Here is a 21,102-nt window from a genome sequence, read left to right as displayed (position 1 = left end):
AGTTCAATAATATGAATTATGAAACAGATTTTTCAGTTTATGAAAGGGATTGCATAATGCTGTGGCAGAGAGAGAAATAGATCTAACTCAGTGATCTGGTAAATTTTTGTTGCCAGTCCTGTATTCCTCTTCCTTTAGCATTGAATTTTCCTGTTACTTTAACATTTTCAGTGTATGAAAAGCTTTGCATTTTGTCTGAAGGTATAGTTGCTCTATAAAAAATAGAGAAAAGCAAAGAGATATATTAGTTTTAGGAAGCATTCCCATAAAATAGCTGAAAGTGCTATAAATTAGGCAGGCAGTGGGGAAGAGGAGGAAAATTACTGAGGCCCTGGTCTTGCAAACACATTATATGTATGTTACAGTGAAGTGGCTATGTTTACTAGATTAGAGAAATTGGGGGGGGGGGAGAAAAAGGCTTAAAATATGTAAAGTTGCTTTGTTATACTGTCAAAGTTACATAACATTAATTTTTCAGTTATTTGAGAGAGGTTTGCAAATATTTGTTCTGGTTCCAAATGGTAAGGCCAGGGCCCTTGGTGGAAAAACTGTAACTGTTTGTGTGGGGTTGTTTTTGTAAATATTACAGTGAAGACTGAGACAAGAAAGGCAACTTTGGGTTGCCTTAAAGCCATCGAGGATGTAGCACTAGCAGGATAGGAAGGGGAGGGATCACCTAGATCTTGGGTTTATTTGGAGTGGAATTTCTGTATCTGGTGTAATTTGGCAGTGGGGAGGGGCAGGCATTATTGCTTAGATTCTGTGAATCTGGTGTTAGCTGTGTAAACAGTTTGGCCTCAGAGTTGAATGGTGTACAGAAGGAAGTGGGGGAAAAATCACTCAGACCTTGGAGTTTATTGGTTTGGAAGATTGATTTTTTTTTCTTTTTACCAAACCATTAAAATAAAAAGAGAAGAGTTCATGTGGAACTGAAAGAAAAAAAAATCCTTTTATCTCAAACTTCAGTAGAAAGCCCCAGCTGACCATTTCAATTCAGCCTCATCAAAATTCACTTAAATCAGATTGAACTTTTTAAATTTTGTTGATGTTACCTCATTTTTCCTTAATTTTTAAAATTTGTATTTATTTTTAAGCTGAAAATTCAGTTCAAATAAAAATCAAGGCACTGTCTAAGAACTGTTGAAATAAAAGGACTCTAAAAATATTAAAATAAGCCTCTTTTTCCCAAATAATCATTTATCTGTATTGAAACTAATTTGTCAAATTCAATCCCACAAAGCTGTGCTCTCCCTTAATCTGCTTTTTGAGGCTGAAACTTAGATTGTCAGTGGAGTTTTGGACTGCTCTCTCTAGTAGCCCACAGTCTAGCTAGCATAGCTTGAAAACAGAAGAAATTGAAAACCTTTTTAAATTGAAGCCGTCAGTTAAAACAGATTATGGTGTTGTCCACAAAGTTTTGAAAGCCGCAGAACGATACGCTAGATCCTTTAAGTGAGTCTTCAGCTGTGCTTCAGGGAGACGCATTGGGGCAAATATATTCACAGCATATGGCACTAAAATTGTTATTGGCACAGTCTCATAAAGCTTTGAGAAATTCACCTTACACAGTATTTCAGAGGGACTTAAATAATTTGTTAGACTTTGGAAAATGACTTTTAGCAGTTGGCTTATTGTTCATCCTGTTTATGAGCTTTGAGAAATGAGGGGAAAATGTTTCTCGGGTTCTTCTGGAGGTAGCCTTCTCATGTTTGTGTGGGAGTTTTGTAGGTTGGGTTTTTTTCTTTCTTCTTTGAGACAGTGGGAATGTGAGTTAAAGGCTTTCCCCTAAAGCCTGTGTGTACTGTGTGTTCAGTGCAATAAAAATGGCTTCTGCATTTGTCTTGATCATGTCTTTACTTATTTATGCTAAATTCCTAGTTTGTCCCTAGCATTATTGCTATAATGTAATGAAAATCAAGTCTGTAGATGATGTTGAGTGTAATCCTTGTTGGAGATTAAGTGATTATTAATATTATTCATGAAATAAACTTACTTTCAATAAATAAGGCATCTTTATTGTATAGACAACCATGTGCAGTGGTAGATATTCTTTATGGGGTCCCCAAAGTAAACCTAAATGGAGGAAAAATTTTGCCAAAACACAGCTTGAAAGAATGGATTTTACTTTATTTCAGTCATTGATTTAATCTTTGCCCTAAATTGACTTGAAGAGTATTGATGTGTCATGAAATCCAATTTAGTAATCTGATTTGTTGTAGGACTAGAGGACTAATTAGGATTCCAGACCATATCATATGGAAGCAACTTAGTCAGCAGCCTGGAGAGGGAGAAAGGTGTTGGTGGTTACTGTGATTCAACAGTGGTCTTTTCTGTTTTCTCTAATCATTAGGCAGTGGTCTTTCTTTGGGAGGAAAACGTGTAGTTAACCAGCCTGTGGCTACTGAGAACGCTGATTATGACTGGAGGTGAAAAGTCCTCAAAGGACTGTAGGTGAAAGGCTCTCAGAAGAAGAGTAACTTCAGAGTTGCTCTTTATCATAAGGATGATGACTCTAGTGGTCTTTAGTTTTTGTAAACTAATCTGTAGATGAGTTGCAGTGTACTCTTTGTGTAACACAGTCAGCATGATCATTAATGTGTGCCTACTTGAACAGCATGTGAAAATTTGACCTTATTTAGTTATCAGTCCAGTAACAGAACAGCATCACTATTTAATACTGATTAAAATAATATATTTGTATGAATACAGGAAGATTGGATGTAACCGGTGTTTTCTTAAATCTAATCCCTTATTAATTCCCTTCCCGTGCAGAACCATGTCCAGACTGACTCAGCTGGAGAGACTGGACTTAGGAAGTAACGAATTCACAGAAGTGGTGAGTTTTGCCTGAGTAACAGGGCTTTGTATCTTTTATAGATCGCTTTATCCTTTAATCTGTTTTTAATCAATATGAAAATGTAAAAATCAGCTTTAAGAGTTTTGCTACTGAGCAAATATTATATACACCTTATAGTACTTGATAGAGCCTGTTATAAAAATTATGTGCATATTCTTATGAATATGCGTTCTTCCTCAATTTGAAAATAAAACAGTGTGGTATAGTGTGGCTACATTACTGGTAAAAAGTTAATGGTAATATATGTTTGAATTATAAATATAATAATTTGACTTATAATAAATTCTAAACATTTATTGGTCATCATGCATTTGACGTTGCAAGTTCTGTATAAGCTGTGCATAACCTACTTTAATTCGTGTGTACAAGCTATTTAGATCCAAACGAAACTATATTAATTATGAGTTTGAATATTATTCAAAATAGTATTTACAGTTGAGGTGCTCAGATTTTTCCTTCAATGTGGATCAGCTTGTTTCTTGTTCATGATGTCAGACAAATACATCTTCCATTTACAATCACTTAACACCCCTCTGCTTCTACAAGTACTTTCCTGTGTAAGGGAATTGAAATAGAAGTATAGTGGAATATGCTGACCTGCCGTATAACAAAGTCAAGCCTCTGTGTGCTACCAGTAGGGTATTTCATTAGCCACAGATCATTCAGAGCTGAACAGTTGCCTAGCTGCATGGTTTGGCAGATAGGTAAGTGTATTTAAGGAATTGTTCTGTAGTATTACACTTCTAGCTGTTACTGTTACTGCCATATTCTCATTACACTGTAGATATTCATGTGGGAGCCTTAAACTAACATGCTCGGGCCCACATTTAGCCATAACAGCCAGGAACTAAGTATAGGCTGTAAAATTACCTGTTTGGGTACATTTTTGGCAGATTGCTTCATCTCTACCAGTGTTTTATCTAGAAGAGTCAACTACTGGTAACTTATTTCATTAAGATCTTTTGGTAAAAGCACAGAAAGGTTTGAAACTGCTTTTTGGGTAAAGATATGTCTGAAAAGTAGTCTGAAGATTTTATCTCGCAAAGTTAATTATTGGGAGATTGAAATTTATGCAAGAATGCTGTATACTTAAAATATAACAAAACTGAGTTCTGTGTTTAACAGAACTTGGTTGTAGTTGTTAAGGTGCAGTAGCCACCTGTCTTGCATTACTTTCTCAGGAGGGAAGTTTAAATAGGAAAGCATATGCAGCATGGATGTTTACCAAGACACAGTCTTTCTCTGATACATGATACTTCTAACATAAAGTTGCAATAGATGAATCACTGAAGTTGTTTTTGCCTTTTGCTATTTTTGTATGAAGTCTTTATAAACCTGTTTCCTTTACAGCCTGAAGTACTTGAACAACTGAGTGGGTTAAAGGAATTTTGGATGGATAGTAACAGACTAACACTTATTCCAGGGGTAAATCCTTTTACTGTGTTAAACATTTAGTATTTCAATTTACAGTGGTATTTGCTTTGTCATCTATCATATATGTTAAAGTTAATGTATAATTTTAATGTTACTTAAAGCCAAAAGGCTAAATGCCACTTAAATGCTTGACTAGTCTACTTAGAAATTGTCGCTGATCATGAGAGTTGGGTACACAGCTTTTCTTTCATTGAAATTTATAATCCTCTCATCTAAAAATTATGTTCCAATTTAGGAAGGGAGTAAAAATCCTGCATCAAATGCTGGAACTATCTTGTGTTAGACAGAAAGCAGGAATTTACGGGATAAATATGTTGTGTGAATTTTTACTGGTCACAGCTGTAAAACAAGCAATGACTGTTCATAATTTTTTGCCCTGTATATACAGAGTATAGCCAGTTCCTGAGAAAATGTTCTGTTGACTAAAACCCGGTTTTCCTGGCATCTCTTAGATCATCCTGGACCTCATATAATTCTATTATTGCAGTACTTCTGAACCTGTGTTTATGATCAAGTAAACTAGTATTTCAACTTTGGGAAGCAGCTGGTCTGTTTTCAGACTTAAGATAATTAGAAATCTTCTGATGTGAGGGTTTCTTGCCTTTTCTACTGTCTTTCCTCACTTCGACAAATTCTTTGAAGAAGAGTTGAGTGGATGTATTAAACCTTTCAATTCTACAGTAAAAGTAAAACCGTATTTGTGAAAGTGACTGCATCTTCCCTGAGAAGATTTTAGTAGAGTAGTGTGCACAAATCTTTAAGCTTATTCTTGGTTCATATGGAAATGTAATACAAACTTATATTTTGGCCTGTTTTTTCAGTTTAGTACAATTAGGGATTCGTTGGTGGTTTTGAGGTTAAGTAGGATGCAGTTTTACACAAAAAGCAAAAATAAGCATTAAAAGTCTTTATTGGAGCCTTAATTATGTCCTCATGTTACACTGTGTATGTCTCTGAAGTCTGTTCTAAAGCTTCAGTCACTTGATTCATGATAACTGATAAAACAGTTGAATTTACAGAAGACTGACTTTAGAGACACTGCAGTGTCTGTGTGTGTGGGAAAACATGACCTGTGCATATCTGTACAAAATATTTCGTTATAAAGTTTGGATATTTTGCATAAAATTGTATTTCAACACTATAAATAAGTTGGTTTTTTTTCCTGTGGCATTACACTTGAGAGACAGTTTGTTGTCAAATCTGCTGGCTTTTTTTTGTTTAGAACTTGCACTTCCTAGAATGTATTATTTTTCTTGCTTTTAGTTCATAGGAGCTTTGAAACAACTGACCTACTTGGATGTTTCTAAAAACAACATTGAAGTAGTTGAAGAAGGTATTTCAGGTTGTGAAAGCCTACAAGACCTACTGTTATCCAGTAATGCACTTCAGCAACTGCCAGACTCTATTGGTCTGTATTTTTAGTTAATTCATGTTCTTAAAAGATTATAGTTTAGACACAGAACACTTGAAAATAGAAAAATGCCATTTTAGATTTAAGTTTCAATTGATTTAAAGTTCCTGTTTTGGATAAAGCTGTAATATGTAGCTGAATAATAACACTTATATTTGTTTTGTAGCATTTTTTACTTTATACCACCACACCCCACCCACCCCCCTCATGGCTGGCCAATGGTAAGCTGGCAAACAAATTCTGTAAGCTTGTCTGCTTATTTCCTTAGTAGATAAAAAGCACAATAGGCATGCCAAAGGAATACAGAATATGTGGTTGCTTGCCCATAGGCTTTTTTCCCCCTTAATTTAAACTTAAAACTAAATTTAATGAACTCAAATGTCCTTTTTGGCTTACTTGTTCATTTTACTACAGGTTTCCTGAAGAAGGTAACAACACTTAAAATTGATGAAAACCAATTAATTTATTTGCCAGACTCCATAGGAGGGTAGGTATTTCACCTGAATAAAAGGTTGCATTGCCTTTCTGCACACTTTTCTGTAACAGTGGCTTCTCTTTTTAATGTTTTTACACCTACTTGATTTAATTTTTTCTATATATTAACGTCTCAAAACAGAAAGCAAGTGCTTTCATATCTTACTTCTTGTTCACAGCATATACGTTCTTTACGTATCATTAAATATCAAAAGACCTGTATATTTCAGTTATTAATACAGCCACCAAGTTATAAAAGAAAAACTGTATGTGAAAGAAAACAAGATGTTTAAAAAGGTAGTCAGCTATCTGAAAGTGTCTTTTTTGGCAGTAACATAGCTGTGGTAAATATTGCAAATGATTGAACCAATGACAAAAGGCTTGTAAAAAGTGAATCTGAACACAGACACGCATTTATCTATTTTATAGTATCAGGAGAATTTTCACCTGTGTCCTCGTTTCAGCTGAGAACTGAACTTCCTAGTAGCTGGCACAGTATGAGAATAATGTTGATAACACACTAGGGCTAGGGTTAAACCATGACAGTCTTCTTGGCACCCAATGTGGGGCACAAAGGATTTGAGATAATAAGAGATAAACCAGAGCTTATTAAGGAATTTATAACTCTTAGCAGTTGCTGGTCACAATATTGATTCATCTGTTCTCAATGTTACTTTACCCAATCTGCACCATGCTCTTGTTTTTGCTGTACATGTTAAAGATTGGTGTTGATTTTTGTGGTCTGCTGTGCTCTGCAGTGATTAGTGATGTTTTGCCTGGGAGAGTTGTTTTTAAAACATTGGCCTTGAGTTTTATTTGGTATTTGAAGTTTATATTGAAGCCGTTACTGTACATCAGGTACCACCTCATGGAGACAATTAGCAATTATACCTCCTCCTCTGAGATGTTTTTTATGGAGGAAATACAGAATGGTACCTTAGCTACCATCTTCTATAATGCCTCCTCTTTCATTAGAATAACTTTTCAGTATCTTGAACATCCTTGGGTAGTTAAGATATGTCTGTTGGTATTTCTTGGGAATATTGTTTTGGTTTTGTCTAAGGTTAGAAAGCAATTTAAGAATATCATCCAGAGATCTGCCCCAAGGCTGAATAGCTATGCATGGCAGGGTATGTGGGATAGTATGGGCAAATGCCTAAGACAGTGGGCACCCCCAGTGTACTGAGACTTCACTCCTGAACAAGTGCAGAATCCTGAAAAATTAGTAGAATATCTGGAGGAAGTATGTGGCGATCCTGGCAATCCCAGAGAGACACAAATCACTGCAATGTGCTGGGGCCTGGCCCATGCCTATCGAGCCCTGTTCAACAGTATTCAGTACCCTCAAGGAGAAGAGAAGGTCTCTGGATCTGACAACAAAGTGACAGGCACTGTGGCCACTCCAACCCCAGTGACAGGCACTGCAGCTAAACCAGAGAACTAACCTGTACCGGTATCAATCGCTGCTATACACAAGAAAATCAGTTTGTTTATTAAGGGATGAAGATGAACCAGGACCATCATGACAACAGGAGGAGGAAGAGGCAGAACCCATAGATGAGATGGTAGTTACGCTATCCCTATCCCTGAGTGAGTTGTGAGGTATGTGAAAAGATTTCATCCATTGTCCAGGTGAGCACATTGTTACCTGGCTGCTCCGATGCTGGGATAATGGGGCCACTAGCCTGGAACTAGAGGGAAAAGAAGCCAAACAACTGGGATCCCTTTCTGGGGAAGGGGGCATTGATAAAGCAATTGGGAAAAAAACACAAGCCCTCAGCCTCTGGAGGCAACTCCTGTCCGGTGTGAAAGAAAGGTATCCCTTCAAGGAAGATATTGTATATCACCTAGGAAAATGGGCTACCATGGAGAAAGGTAGCCAGTACCTGAGGGAACTAGCCGTGCTTGAGGTGATTTATGGTGACCTGGACGATTGCGATCCGCTGTTGGGTTGCACAATTTGGCAGAAGTTGAGCCCCCTTGCTTTCTAACCAACCTCAGATAATCCTGGGTGGCTAGGGTCGGCTGGGCTTAACTTCTGAGTGATGTTCAATTGGATGCGTTATCATGACCAGGTTTGTTGTATTCTCGGGAACAGAATTAAGACTCAGAACAGAGTCAAGTGCCAAGTCACTTTATTTGGCCGCCAACAAGTACACAAGAGGAAAGGAGAGAAAGAGGGAAAAAAAAAGAAAAATGAGAGAGAGCGAGCTACCACCACAGATCTGCGGCGTCCCATCAGTCTGATGTATCTTCAGTCCAGTGGGGGAACGTTCCAACTGGTCTCTGCTGGTTCCGCCTTTTATAGCATTGTCCCATTGCATAGTCAATGAGCTGTTTTGCGTAGCCACACCTCCCACTCGGCAGTGGGGCGCACGCGCAGTATCGTCACTAGAGGGTGCTTGACGGTTCAAGGGGGTTCCAGGGGGTCCAAGCCCCACTCCCATATGTTGTAAGATGACCCTGGGGCCAGGCGCATGTGCAGAGGACTGGGCCTATGTGCTCCAAGACAACAAAATATATATATATATATATATATATGTTCCTGTTGGGTAGAACCTCCTCAGTTGCCATCGTGGTGAAGCCTTGGTAGTCAAGCCATTCTGCCAACAATGTTGAGACAGGTTTCTAGTCCCTTACACCTGAGCAGAGTTATCCAAACATACAGATGAAGTCAAATGCACATGACCCATGAGGCATAAGGTGGTATGGAGCACACCAGTGTCATACGCAAACTCATTGGCAGTAATGGCCTGAAAAGAGGATCCAAAGGTGGATAAATCAGCTGGCCAACTCAAGCAATATGAAGAAAGTCTCTCTTCCTCCTATGGGCCTGCGTCTCGGCTGTGGAAAAAACTGAAAAACTGACCTTGGACTTCCACTAACTCAAAGAGGATATGACCTGCTCTCCACCTGTACGGACCAGAATCTCAGCCATGAGGAGCAAGCATCCCTTTGCTCAAGAGAGAGGATATACTGCATATGTACCGCAGGCCATCCTGTGGTTTTACCTACGTGACTATTGACAGGACATGAGGAAGTGGGATGGAAAATCTACCTTGACCCTGGAGGCATGGGTACATGAGTTGCAAGGAAAAACTCATGGGGGTTCTTCCAGGAAAGTTGCTAATCCAGTTTCCAGTAAGTAGTTCCCAAGGCAGAGTAGAAGCACTGATCTTAATAGACGGACTTTTGATTTGCATTTACAAGAAGTGAGTTGCGAATACTATGATCAGGACTAGAGGGGCCCTGCCTCCAGCCAGGTGGAGGAAAGGGATAACCGGGTTTACTGTAATGTGTGGATCTGATGGCTTAGCACATCCAACCCACAGGAATATCAAGCTTTAGTGGACACTGGTGCACAGTGCACCCTATATGACATCAAGCTACACAGGGGTGGAACCCACCTGTATTACTGGAGTGACAGGGGGATGCCAAGAGCTAACTGTATTGGAGGCCGAAGTGAGCCTAACCGGGAATGAATGGCAAAAGCACCCCATTGTGACTGGCCCAGAGGCTCCGTGCATCCTTGGCATAGAGTATCTCAGGAGAGGGTATTTCAAGGACCCAAAAGGGTACAAGTAGGCTTTTGGTGTAGCTGCCTTGGAGACGGAGGAAATTAAACAGCTGTCTACCTTGCCTGGCCTCTCAAAGGACCCTTCTGTTGTGGGGTTCCTGAAGGTCAAAGAACAACAAGTGCCAATCGCCACCACAACAGTGCACCGGCAGCAATATCGCACCAACAGAGACCCCCCTGATCCCCATCCATGAACTCATTCACCAACTGAGGAGCCAAGGAGTCATCAGTAAGACCCACTCACCCTTTAACAGTCCCATATGGGCAGTGCAGAAGTCTAATGGAGAGTGGAGTTAACAGTAGGCTATCGTGGCCTGAACGAAATCATGCTGCAACTGAGTGCTGCTGTGCCAGACATGCTAGAACTTCAGTACGAACTGGAGTCCAAGGCGGCCAAGTGGTATGCCACAACTGATATTGCTAATGCATTCTTCTCAATCCCTCTGGCAGCAGAGTGCAGGCCACAGTTTGCTTTCACTTGGATGGGTGTCCAGTACACCTGGAATCGACTGCCCCAGGGGTGGAAACACAGCCCTACCATTTGCCATGGACTGATTCAGACTACTGGAACAGTGAGAAGCCCCGGAACACCTACAATATATTGATGACATCATTGTGTGGGGCAACACAGCAGAAGAAGATTTTGAGAAATGGAAGAAAATAGACCAAATCCTTCTGAAAGCCGGTTTTGCCATAAAAAAAAGTTGAGGGACCCACAGAAGAGATCCAGTTCTTAGGAATAAAATGGCAAGATGGATGTCGTGCGAGTGCAATAGGTGGAAGTGACAAACAAAATAGCAGCCATGTCTCCACCAACTATCAAAAAGGAAACACAAGCTTTTTTGAGCGTTGTGGGTTTTTGGGGAATGCATATTCTAAATTATAGTCTGATTGTAAGCCCTCTCTATGAAGTGACGCAGAAGAAAAATAATTTCAGAATTCAGATAATACAGAGGGCCCAAAGCCTGAAAAAGAGATATTGGCAGCATATGAAAGGGTTCGATCTGCTTCAGAAGTGGTTGGTACTGAGGCACAGCTGCTCCTGGCACCCCGACTGCCAGTGCTGGGCTGGATGTTCAAAGGAAACATCCCCTCTACACACCATGCAACTGATGCTACGTGGAGTAAATGGGTTGCACTGATCATCCAGCGGGCTCGAGTAGGAAACCCCAGTCGCCCAGGAACCTCGGAAGTGATTATGGACTGGCCAGATGGCAAAGACTTTGGAATATCACCAGAGGAGGAAATGACACATGCTGAAGAAGCCCCACTGTATAACAAACTGCCAGAAGATGAAAAGCAGTATGCCCTGTTCACCGATGGGTCCTGTCGTCTTGTAGGAAAGCATCAGAGATGGAAGGCTGCTGTATGGAGTCCTATACGACAAGTAGCAGAAACTGCTGAAGGGGAAGGTGAATCGAGCCAGTTTGCAGAGGTAAAGGCCATCCAGCTGGCCTTAGACATCGCTGAACGGGAAAAGTGGCCAGTGCTCTATCTCTATACTGATTCCTGGATGGTGGCAAATGCCCTGTGGGGCTGGCTGCAGCAGTGGAAGCAGAACAACTGGCAGCATAGAGGCAAACCCATCTCGGCTGCCGCATTGTGGCAAGATATTGCTGCCCGCTTAGAGAACCTGGTTGTGAAAGGTACATCATGTGGATGCTCATGTATCCCAAGAGTCGGGCCACTGAAGAACATTGGAACAACCAGCAGGTGGGTCAGGCTGCCAAGATTGAAGTGGCTGAGGTGGATCTGGACTGGCAGCATAAGGGTGAACTATTTCTAGCTTGGTGGGCCCATGACACCTCAGGCCATCAAGGGAGAGATGCAACATACAGGTGGGCTCGTGATCGAGGGGTGGACTTGACCATGGACGTTATTGCGCAGGTTATCCACGAATGTGAAACATGCGCTGCAATCAAGCAAGCGAAGCGGGTAAAGCCTCTGTGGTATGGGGGACGATGGCTGAAATATAAATATGGGGAGGCCTGGCAAATTGACTATATCACACTCCCACAGACCCGCCAAGGCAAGCGCCATGTTCTCACCATGGTAGAAGCAACCACCGGCTGGCTGGAATTATATTCTGTGCCTCATTCCACAGCCCAGAACACTATCCTTGGTTTTGAAAAACAAGTCCTGCGGAGACATGGCACCCCAGAGAGAATTGAGTCAGACAACGGGACTCATTTCTGAAGCAACCTCATAGGCACCTGGGACAAAGATCCAGGCATTGAGTGGGTGTATCATATCCCCTGTCACGCACCAGCCTCTGGGAAAATCAAAAGATACAATGGACTATTAAAAACTACACTGAGAGCAATGAGGGTTGGAACATTCAAGCACTGGGATACACATTTAGCAAAAGCCACCTGGTTAGGCAACACTAGGGGCTCTACCAATAGATCTGGCCTTACCCAGTCAGAACCCTTACATACTGTGGAAGGGGATAGAGTCCTGGTAATTCATGTAAAAAGTATGCTGGGGAAAGCAGTGTGGGTTCTTCCTGCCTCAGGCAAAGGCAAACCTGTTCATGGGTCTGCTGTTGCTCAAGGACCTTGGTGCACTTGGTGGGTGATGTGGGAGGATGGAGGAGTCTGGTGTGTACCCCAAGGGGATTTGATTTTGGGTGAAAACAGCCAATGAACTGAATGGTATGCTGTTAATTGCTATATAATGTTGTATGTCATCACTACTATGGTTGCTATATGCCATATCAATGGCATCATGGTGGGAATCTCCCAAATTAATAAAAGAGGAGAAATTTCATTGAACCAAGCAAAGTGCAGCAGTGATGGAACAAGGACTGACTTCAGCATGCAACAATCAAACACCACACACACCATCTCTCCTGTCCTGAAAGACTATTATGATAGATGGAACTGAATGTCATGGAGTCAACAGACATTTTAGAGGGATAGCCCATAGACTAAGGGAATGATATCTGTGTGTATATATCAAAAGACAGGGAAAGTGGTGATGATTAATTGGAATGTATTGGAAAGTGTAGGACCTAGGGAGATGTAGATGGTATAGTAGAAGGGGTCGATACTGTCATGGTTTTGGCTAGGCTAGAGTTAATTTTCCTCACTGTAGCTGGTACAGTGCTGTGTTTTGGATTTAGTATGAAAGTAATGTTGCTAACACACAGATATTTTGGTTGTTGCTAAGTAGTGCTTGTACTGTTCAAGGACTTTTCTAGCTTCCCATGCTCTGCCCAGTGCACTACAGGCTGGGAGAGATCATAGCCAGCACAGCTGGCCCAAAGTGGCCAAAGGTTTACTCCATATCATATGACATCATGCTCAGTATGTGAAGTGGGGGGTCTTGGCTGGGGGCAGTATTCACTGGTCGTGTACTGGCTGGGTATTGGTTGGCTGATGGTGAGCAATTGTAGCATGCATCACTTGCTTTGCATATTAATATCATAATTATTATTATTACTGCTGCTGCTACTACTACTATTTTATTTTATTTCAATTATTAAGCTGTTCTTATGTCACAGAAGTGAGTTCTCTCTGTTTTGCCCTTCCGATTCTCTCCCCCATCCCACTGCAGGGGGACTGACCAAGCAGCTTTGTGGTGCTTAGTTGTTGACTGGGGTTTTACCTCGGCAACCTGTGATTCAGCAGGATTTTTTAATGTATAATTTGATGTTCAGCACTTTAATTTATAACTTGCAAATGGCAGCAAAAATAATTGGTTCAGAATTAAGTGCTATACAAATGAAGGGTATTTGTTACAATTTTTCTCCTATTAATGTAGGCTATGTTTTGTTGTCAGAATTTACAAAATGCTTCCTTGCTGCAAAAGTCTTAGGTTCACTGTCTCTAACTCTTTAAATTCTTTTCTTGTTTAGAAATGGTACTCAGCTCCTGGTTGGCTATGATATGTCCCACTCTGTTTTCAGTGCCTTGCACTAACATGTTTTCATGTACTACACAAACATTTGATATTGCTGACACACCTGTGTTTACTGGAAGTTCTCTTATGAGGACAGTGTAAAGGAAATTTTAAAAAACAAAACCAAAAAGGAACCCACCAACCAACAAAAAAACCCCAAACCCCAAACATAATTCAAACAATTAGTAAAGGATTTATTTTGGATTTGAATTCCCTTGGGTTTCAGAGTTTTAATTTTAATTTACTTTGAGATTTGTAGTTTATAGTGGTATTAACTTCCTTTAAGCTTAAAAGATTCAGTTAATGTTGAATGAATTAACCTGTATAGAGGAGTAATTTTTTTTTCAGGTTACTATCAGTAGAAGAACTGGACTGTAGTTTCAATGCGATTGAAACATTGCCTTCATCTGTTGGGCAGCTCTCTAACATAAGGACATTTGCTGCAGATCATAACTTTTTAACACAGCTGCCATCAGAGGTATGTATTTAGCTACAAAACTGTAAAATTTTATGTATCAAACTATATAATCTGTACAACTTTTGGATAAGTTAATAATTCTTGAGTAGATTTTCTGTGTGTATCTTTTTAAGGGCAGGTATATATAAAATACAAACTTTCAAATAATGAAATTCTAAATTTTTTTTAAGCAAGAAGTAGAAATTTTTTGCTAGCGTATTGAAACTAAAAGAAGGTTTAATATGTAAGAATAAATCTAATTGTACTTTACAAGCAAAATTAGCTGCAATGCTAATTGTTTAAAACAGTAAAAAATTTTGTATTTGGAGTTGTGAAGATGAATTAATTCTTTGGGGTTTGGGTTTTTTTCAGGTTGGAAACTGGAAGAATTTAACAGTGTTGTTTCTGCATTCTAATAAGCTTGAATTTCTCCCTGAAGAAATGGGTGATATGCAGAAATTGAAAGTCATCAATCTGAGTGACAATAGGTTTGTAAATACATTAATTCAAATAGAAGCTGTGTAAAATGCAGTAGCATTGCATATATTGTTTTGTAACTGAGGTCTATCCCCCAAATGTAAGTAGAGGTATTGTTATGAATATATTATGCTATCTTTCCTTATCTCACCCATACCTTAGAAGCTGACTGAGATGCATGAATTTAATGTGTTATTGTGGTATTCTGGATCTTGCAGTTCCATTGTATTAAGCTGTATTTATTTTAATGACTTAAGCACATGCATTGAAGCACAGCTTCAAAACATTGATGGTTGTTAGCATGTATTTTTCTAGGGAATTAGTTTCGTTATTTTTATAAAACTTTGATTCTTACCTAAAAATTAATAGCTTCCTTTATTGCATATGGAGGACACAAAATAGTATCACAATATATTGTAAAACACTTGAGTGTGCTGGAGAACGGGGAAAAAGAGTTGTGATTTATTAGAGCTGGTCATTAAAAACTGACAAAACATTTCTCTTTTGGGAATTGCCAATTTGTAGATTTTCAATGCATTGTGAGAGAGAAGTCTGAACTCTCCATCCTGTTTTGCCAATCCAGCTTCTCTGGACTCCATCTATAGCCTCATTTATCCATTAATGTCACAGCTTTCATTTACCAGGACATCCCTGTTCCCATATACGTTTCTTGGGGAAAAACAGCACTTTTTTTCAGGTGTAGCACTTTTTCCTTAAATGTGTATTGAAAGATAAAATTGCTGAGAATTCAGATTAAAGTATGAAAATGGCCTTGATTTTAAGTTGCAGTGGTTGATTTATGCACGATGCCAATGATTGTCTTCAAAATTGTATTCAAGTCACTGAACTGAGCTAAATTCAAGTTACATTGTCTATTTTTTTCAATCTGCTTGCTAAACTGGGCAGAAATGAGGGGTGGTTTGTTTTTTTTTTAATTCCGGCTATAGCTTTGAATCTAAAAGAAAAGCTGTTGCCTTTCAACTGTCAGTAGTTTATTCATTGAACTATATCTGTAAATGTCTCTTTTTAAGCATTTTATAGGCTAATGCAGCATTGTTTCTTAACAGTATTGATATGTGTATGATAAGTGTACTTACATAAACTCTTCTTGTTGTGGTTTACAGACTGAAGAATTTGCCATTTACCTTTACAAAACTGCAACAACTCACTGCTATGTGGCTATCAGACAATCAGGTTAGGTTTTTAAAAATTAAAAATAATGATGTTGACTTTATTCCTAATGGAATCAACAAGTACAGAGCCATCTGTTAAATAATGAGATGTGGTACTGTGTATATACATCAATACTTCCTTGACGTTATTACTGTGTCGGTTCTCCTAAAACAAACAGTGCTGAGCCTACCTGACTTCGGAGACTTTCATATTTCTGGCAAAGTTCTGTGCCATTAGGAAATGCATTTTAACAGATGTTGGTTTGTTTTTGTTTTTTCTTAATTCAGGCTTGTTTACACAGGAAAGGTAGTGCTTGATAAGCTAGTACTTGAATATATAGCATGCTGTTTCTTCCACAGATATTCCATTGGGGTAACTTAACATGCCTTTTTTTGTGCTGGGTTTCTTGTCCCACCTTTGAAATCTGTGACTATCCAAGTTTCAAGCTATTGAGAATTAATTCATGGGCTTGTGGCTTGTATTTTTCCTGTGTATTGAAGCGCTCTGTATTATGCCAATTTCCTGAATGGCATTAAGGTGTATAGGGCTGTTAGAAATCCACTAGCCTCAGGTGTAGTATAATGAAAGCACTTTTACCAATACAGTAATTTCAAGAATCCCCTGCCCTTTTTTGTAAGGGGTGGGGGATATTCAGTCTGGTGTCAATATAAAAAACTGAGTACAAAATTTTTCTCTATATATGATTGTCCACAGCTTTAAATGGCTAAATATATCTGTGTATTCCAGATCAGCCTCCTTTGGGACAGTAATAAGTCCTAGCAAGAAACTGGGTTACTCTTAGAATACCCAGTGTTTGCTCTTAAAGCTGTTACTGAGTTTCAGTTCTCAAAGCCAGTCGTCAAAGACAGACATGTTAATAACTTCTTTTTGTGAAATTTATTCAGAGGAGACGTGGTTTAATACAAGGTAGAATAATCTTCAAAGTAATGGGACAGGCATGGACTGTGATATGTAGATCGTATTTACTTTTTACACATATGTATTCTCATAACATACCCTTCTTTCATTTGCTTCTTAGTCTAAACCACTTATCCCTCTTCAAAAAGAAGCTGACTCTGACACACAGAAAACAGTGCTAACCAATTACATGTTCCCCCAGCAACCAAGGACTGAGAATGGTAAGAATTTCTGAAATACCCTAACAGAATGCTCACTTTTGAAAATAATAATGGGAAGACAGTCCAGCTAACATGATTTTCCCTATATAATACTTAGATACAAGTTTGAAGTAAACTTGTAAGTGATGAAGAGTTACATCTGAAGAATGAGAACAGTAACTTTAAAATATGATCCACATAGTAAATTCTAGGTGAAACCATTCCAGTTGAAAGTATGCATGTATGGGGAGTGAGGTGAGGAATGGACTGGTAGGATCACATTCTTTGATGGTTGCCACTTCCCAGTGTGACACCCTGTTTCATTCAGGCAGAGCTTAATGGTTTGGGTTGGAATTTTCCTTGCCAGGTATCTGGTTCAGACTATTTAAACAAAATGTTTCATCCATTACTGAGTACATATTTTTTGAAAAGTACATAGCATTCTGTATTTTATTCAAAAAAAAAAAGAAAAAAATCAGTCCAGAAGAAAATGCATTTTGCTCACATTTAGTTCAAACTGTTTTATAAAAGGTTAGGCCCAGAACATTAAGACCTCACCAGAAAGTTATTTCTGCACACTTGTGAAACATTCAGGAAAATGAGTAACATTCCATGAGTAAACCCATGAGGAGTTAGGGAAAGAGAGTAAAGCAAAAGGAAAAAGCTTGTGCTTCTTTAACAGAAATGGAAGGGCAGGTATCAATGGGAATAATTGAAAATTGACAAGTGGCAATATCTTCTGTTACATGGCACAAGTGTCTAATACACTGAGTAATCAAAAATATCTGCAAAAACAGCAAATTGTGCATCACTTTTAGCACCTTCTAATTCAGATAATGCATGTGCAATACCTCTGATAGAATGTGAGAATTACAAAATCATTTGGAGATTGTCAGTGAAGCTGAAGCTGAAGATAGTTCCTGAAAGCATTCTCTCCATTTTAACTTTATTTTACCCCAGTAGCAAGGTTTCTTTCTGTAGATGAGCAAAGGGCTGCTTGTTTGGCTTAAGCTGACAGAATACCTCCCTCTGTTGCAGTCATTCCAAACAGAAGGTTTAAAATTTAATAGATAACCTTTTTAAAATTTAAAATTCCTAAAATTCTTTAGAAAGTTGGTTTTTTTGAGGTTTTGTGGGGTTTTTTTGCTTTTTTGTTTTTTAATGCCAGGAACTGTTTCAGCAATAGTGAAGTCTACTACAATATTTTTCAGAGAAATGCAGTATAACAAATATTCCAGTGCACTTGGTGAGCCCTATAATTAAGCAATTTTCTGTTTCAGATATAGTTAATATGAACAGTCTTGGCATTGCTAGTGAAGTATATAGGTTTGCTGAGGTGGTGGCGACAGCTTTATTAGACTATTTGCCATGCTAAAGTAGAACCTGGCTAATGTAACACAAGGTATGGAGACATGCTAGAATAAGAGATGGTGGGTAACCAAAAGATTTTCTTTTCCTCTGGTAAATTATGCAAGTAATACTTTGTAAAGCTCTTGTCATTTATGTAACTTCTGCAAAATCATGTGTTTGTCTTAAGTTTTAGGTGCTTTTGGGTTGGTTCTTTTTTCCCAGAATTAGTAAAAATGCAGGTTTTTCTAAATCTTTTTTATTCTTCCCTTTTAATTTTCATTAAGTGAAATAAAGTGAATGTTCTTATACGTGCTTAATGAGACCACCTCACTGAAGTCAGGCTATATAAATCTATATAAGTATAATTTCCTTTTTTAATATATAAAATAAATATATTTTAATATTTATACATATGTATATGAATAAAAATACTTTGCAGCAGAATTCTGCTGAAAATTTGTAACTGAGTGTTCAGACTAGTGTACAGCTGTGTATGAATTATTTTTTGTTTGTTTACAGATAAGGATTTTACTATTATGAAAATACAGCCAAGTTCATAAAGCAGTAGCAGTGCAGCTAGTCATCAATTTATGGTGCTGCTAGTTTCTTATCTTTTAAGAATACATACAAAAAACCACCGATCCCATCCAAGAAAAAGAAAAAAAAAATTTTTATTTTTCATAATGTATCCTATTCTTACAAGAGTCTTTTTCTATTATTATTTAGTTATGTTCATATCTGATAATGAAAGTTTTAATCCATCTTTGTGGGAGGAACAGAGGAAACAGCGTGCTCAGGTGGCATTTGAGTGTGATGAAGACAAAGTTGAGAGAGAGGCGCCACGTCGGGTTAGTACTGAATTTATTTTTTAATACTTGGGGGTTTGCTCCCTCTTCTCCTCCCCCTACCCCCAAATCCCATCATTTTCCTTACTCTAGCTGTGGATTTTGCTCTGCTGAAGAAATCAAGTCTTCAGTTATTAGTTTAAGAGTATCTAACTGGATGAAACACTTCCCCCCCCGCTCATTTAAAGTGGAGCACAAGGGGAAAAATCTCAGCTGATGTAAGGCAACGTAGGGCATAACTAGAAGACTACTGGACTGTGCTGTGGGGAAGAATAGAGGGGAAACAATGATTAATCCTGATTTTTCTTTAAGTAAATTACAGTTGTAATAATTCTTCCTGCTTGTAATCGATGGACAAATTGATTGATTGACAAAAAAAAAAAGTTATTTGTAATCCTGCTGGGTTTTATAAACTTAAGCCTGAGTTAATCCAGTGTATTGGGTTTGCTTGGCAAGGTTTTGGTAGTGGGGGGGCTACAGGGGTGGCTTCTGTAAGAAGATGCCAGAAGATGCCCCCATGTCTGATAGAGCCAGTGCCAGCCAGCTCCAAGATGGACCTGCTGCTGGCCAAGGCCAAGTCCATCAGTGACAGTGGTAGCTCCTCTGGGATAACATATTTGAGAAGGGGGGGGAAACAGCAGCTGGAAGAGAGGAGTGAGAATATGTGAGAGAAACAACTCTGCAGACACCAAGGTCAGTGAAGAAGAAGGAGCAGGAGGAGGTGCTCCATGTGCCAGAGCAGAGATTCCCCTGCAGCCCCTGGTGAAGACCATGGTGAGGCAGGCTGTGCCCCTGCAGCCCATGAAGGTCCACAGTGGAGCAGATATCCACCTGCAGCCTGTGGAGGACCCCACGAAGGAGCAGGTGGATGTGCCCCAAAGGAGGCTGTGACCTCGTGGGAAGCCCACACTGGAGCAGGCTCCTGGCAAGACCTGTGACTCCATGGAGAGAGGAGCCCAGACTGGAGCAGTCTGTTCCTGAAGGACTGCACCACCCCATCGAAAGGACCCACACTGGAGCAGGGGAAGAGTGAGTGGAGTCCTCCCCTGGAGGAGGAAGGAGTGGCAGAGACAACATGTGATGAACTGACTACAAACCCTATTCCCTGTCCTCCTGCGCCGCTGAGGGGGAGGAGGTAGAGAAAATCAGAAGTTGAGCCCTGAAAGAGGGGAGGGATGGGGGGAAGGTGTTTTAAGATTTGGTTTTATTTCTCATTACCTTATTCTGATTTTACTGTTAATAAATTAAATTATTTTTCCCCAAGTCAGGTCTGTTTTGCCTGCTGAGTGATCTCCCTGTCCTTATCTCGACCCACAAGCCTTTCGTTATATTTCCTCTCCCCTGTCCAGCTGAGGAGGGGGACTGATAGAGCGGCTTTGGTGGGCACCTGGTATCCAGCCAAGGTCAACCCACCACATCCAGGTAGACTCAAACAGTGAAGTGGAGATCCTGGATTGCTCTGCTGAGTGTTTTGTCCTAATTCATTGTCTGTTTTAAAACTGATGTTTTAGTTATAGCATTTAATTAAATTCAGAACATAATTGCTTTTTGTTACACAGGAAGGTAACCTGAAGAGATATCCAACTCCGTATCCTGATGAACTGAAGAATATGGTTAAAACAGTCCAGACAATTGTACATAGACTAAAGGATGAAGAGTATACTGAAGATATTGCCAAGGAGTCAAAACGAGAAGGCCAGACAGTTTCTGTAAAAGATATGGTGGTAAAGGTTAGATATAATATTCTCTTCTGACTTTGCAAGAACTTCCAAATATCTAGGCTGTCATTGATTCCTTTTAATTATCTTCTTTCTCAACATTAATGCTTTAGCAGGAAAAAATATCAAAGAACAGAACTTACCTCTTCACCATCTAAAGTCTTTATAAATGTCTGTTTTGCAGTAGCAATTTTCCTCTGACACTAAGAACAAGGAAAGTGACTTGATTCTCAGGCAAATACAAACTATGGATGTATTAAGCTGGCTTCTTCATTTTCTGGAGGACATCTTTGTCATCCTCTGATCCT

The 21,102-nt window shown here is 39.3% G+C and overlaps 1 protein-coding gene across 11 annotated transcripts in view; it reads left to right on the top strand.

Moving 5' to 3' along the window:
• Positions 1-21,102, top strand: part of LOC135310821 (erbin-like) — a 173,340-nt gene that overhangs the window by 109,598 nt on the left and 42,640 nt on the right. For all 11 annotated transcript variants that reach the window (XM_064439840.1, XM_064439847.1, XM_064439845.1 and 8 more), the window contains 10 exons: positions 2,773-2,836; positions 4,208-4,282; positions 5,555-5,699; positions 6,117-6,189; positions 14,005-14,134; positions 14,486-14,601; positions 15,715-15,784; positions 16,803-16,902; positions 18,958-19,079; positions 20,636-20,806. In XM_064439840.1, coding sequence (XP_064295910.1) covers positions 2,773-2,836; positions 4,208-4,282; positions 5,555-5,699; positions 6,117-6,189; positions 14,005-14,134; positions 14,486-14,601; positions 15,715-15,784; positions 16,803-16,902; positions 18,958-19,079; positions 20,636-20,806 — 1,066 coding nt within the window. The remainder of the gene's footprint in view (positions 1-2,772; positions 2,837-4,207; positions 4,283-5,554; positions 5,700-6,116; positions 6,190-14,004; positions 14,135-14,485; positions 14,602-15,714; positions 15,785-16,802; positions 16,903-18,957; positions 19,080-20,635; positions 20,807-21,102) is intronic.

Source organism: Phalacrocorax carbo, assembly GCF_963921805.1.
Source record: "Phalacrocorax carbo chromosome W unlocalized genomic scaffold, bPhaCar2.1 SUPER_W_unloc_10, whole genome shotgun sequence".
Lineage (NCBI taxonomy): Eukaryota > Metazoa > Chordata > Aves > Suliformes > Phalacrocoracidae > Phalacrocorax > Phalacrocorax carbo.
The sequence above is the reverse complement of the archived record's forward strand: the minus strand, read 5'-3'. Positions and strand labels throughout refer to the sequence as shown.